The sequence below is a fragment of the Miniopterus natalensis genome, chromosome 19 (assembly GCF_054644295.1).
Source record: "Miniopterus natalensis isolate mMinNat1 chromosome 19, mMinNat1.hap1, whole genome shotgun sequence".
In the NCBI taxonomy this organism is placed as follows: Eukaryota; Metazoa; Chordata; class Mammalia; order Chiroptera; family Miniopteridae; genus Miniopterus; species Miniopterus natalensis.
The window spans coordinates 10,855,394-10,857,885 of NC_142099.1; the positions used below are offsets into that span (position 1 = coordinate 10,855,394).

At 52.1% G+C, this 2,492-nt stretch overlaps 1 protein-coding gene across 1 annotated transcript; it reads right to left on the bottom strand.

Moving 5' to 3' along the window:
- Positions 1 to 810: 810 nt before the first annotated feature.
- LOC107542701 (late cornified envelope protein 3D-like) lies at positions 811 to 1,110 on the bottom strand. The gene has a single exon (XM_016220136.2). The coding sequence runs from the start codon at positions 1,108 to 1,110 to the stop codon at positions 811 to 813; it is 300 nt and encodes a 99-aa protein (XP_016075622.2).
- Positions 1,111 to 2,492: the final 1,382 nt, after the last annotated feature.

Genomic DNA, 2,492 nt, shown 5'->3' on the forward strand with positions numbered 1-2,492 from the left:
TATTGCATACAGGAAACAACAGAGTGAAAAGGCAACCTACAGAATGGGAGAAAATACTTTCAAACCATATATCTCAAAATAGGTTAGAGAAACATACAGGTTTCCAATCTGTAACCCCCTGAGACATTCCCTATGCTCTCTTTCTGCTCACTTTTCTCAGAGCCTCCTTTTGTTGAATGCCCCCACCCCCACCCCCGTCCATTCTCTCAGGGAAAACCCTCAGTTCCTGTTTCTTTAGACCTTTCTTTCTGCTTTCAAGTCCACCATCCTCTTTGGTCTTATTTTTCTCAATTTCTGGGCCTCGATATCACCCTCAATATAGACAGGGGATCTGATGTTAGATCTTCCCTCCCAACCATGTGACACAAGAATAGTCAGCCCTTTGCTGAGTGTTCTCAGCAACCACTATCCACACCATGCCTCGCCCACCCTCAAAGCCACAGGGCCTCTCCCTGTGAGAAAAATCTGACCCATTCGTGCTGGACCTTCAGGAGCTGCAGGAGGAAGGCCCCCTGAGCATCCTTGGGTGGAGCAGTCAAACAATGAGTGAGAGGAAGGTGGAGAGAACAGGCTTTTATTTTTCTACCTGGTCAGACACAGGTGATAACACTGAGGGGTAGGGAGGACGGGGTGCCCACGGACTTAGAAAATACATGTGCAGTGACTTCTGGAGAGCGCTCCACCACCTCTCCCCCAAAAACATTTCAGCAAATCAGCCTGCGGTGTCTGGGAAAGGCTGGGTCCTGCTGCGGCTTAAACTTTGGCTTCTTGTTTCCTCTAAAGTCGCTTGTCTCAGCATCAGAGGCCAGGTCAGCAGCAGCCGCCAGAGCCATGGCCACAGCCAGAGCCCCCGGAGCTCTGACCACTGCCCCTGTCACAGGAGCTGGACCTCTGGCGCCTGCACCCGTGGGACCTGCGGTGGTGCCTGTGGTGGCTCAGGCAGCAGCCTCCCTCGGAGCTGGGGCCACAGCCGCCCCCAGAGCTAACAGCACAGCCAGAGGCTGGGGGCAAACACTGTGCTGGGCTCTTCGGGGGGCACTTGGGGGAGGGGCACTTGGGGGTGCACTTGGGAGGGGGCTGGCACTGCTGCTGGTTCTGCTGGCAGGACATCTCGGTAGGAATTTGACCTTGAACAAATAAAAGACACAATTTGAACACACAAGCTTCAGAAGTTCCAATGCCTCCTCCCCACAGGTTTTGTCAAACACTCGTCCTCCGTGACCAAGCTGCCGTCTAAGCCCAGCTCCGTGGGAAAGGCATGGGAACGCAGAGGGGACACGTGCAGTGGGATGAAGCATCTTCAAGGGTGCCAGACGGACCCCTGTGCATGTCTGACAGCAGACTCTACAGGAATGAAAAGGAATCCTCGGGGCCTGTGGCTTTGGGGGTCACAGCCCGACAGGTGCCTGAGCGGCCCCTCCCTCACCGCCACCCTCCCCCCCCCGCTGCCCACTGTGGGCCTCTTCCTGCTGCTTCCATTCAGACCTGAGCCCGCCTTCCCTGCTCTCCCTCCGGAGGCCTGTCCCCTCCCAGACACTCACCAGATGCGGAGGAGGCAGGAGAAGGCTGTTCCTGAGGAGGCTGTGGATGGGGAGCCCAGGGCAGGAGCCCTTTTATCCTGGGCCGGGTTTGTGACACAGGGCCCGAGCATGCTGCTGCTTTCACAAGCAGGGGGAGGTGACAGCCTGGTCCACCCCCAGGACTAGGGTTCCAGCCTTTTTCCTGAGCACTTGCATAATGTCCAGCTAATGAGGTTCAACCAGGAAGCATGACAACTGTCTGCGTAACGCCCCCAGGGCTTCCTGGGAGCCTGGCGCTCGCCCTTCCTTCCCTTCTCAGGTGCCTTGGGCGGTCTGTCTCAGGCACTTTCCTGTTAGCAGGGGTGGCTATGAAAGAATCCTGTTCCTGCATTCTACCAAGACAGACCCACAGAGACAAATGAATAAATGAAAAAACTATTCCAAGTGATATGTGTAATTTAATGTGTAGAAGGCCTTCAGGCTGCTGGAGTGGCCTTGACTTTCAGAGAGAACCACTGCTGCCTCCTGAGCTCCTGGCAGTGGAGGCGGGCAAAGGGTGGGGAGGGAGCCTCAGCTGGCCTCATGCTACCCGGGGAGCAGCATGGAGTTTCAGGCTTGAAGGGAACAGACCCAGCAGGTATAGATACACAAATAAGGACATTGACCAGAGTTAAAAATGTGTATGGGTTTTTTTTAGTGAATTCATCTAAACTCAAAACTATTTGCACATTTGAGTCTATTATAATATCTAGCTATAGTCAAAAAATATGTAATTAGGGCTACAAACTTTAATAACTTGTATATAATTTAAGTAAGTTTTAAGTAAGTTTGTAAAAATATTATATGCTCTTGGGCTTTTGTTAACAGCTGAAAAGCAGGTGATAAACAGTGCACACAGTTAATTAAATGATTTTGAATGTACTCTTTTTTACAGGATATGTGTTTTACTCTTTAATGCCATTAAAACCTGTA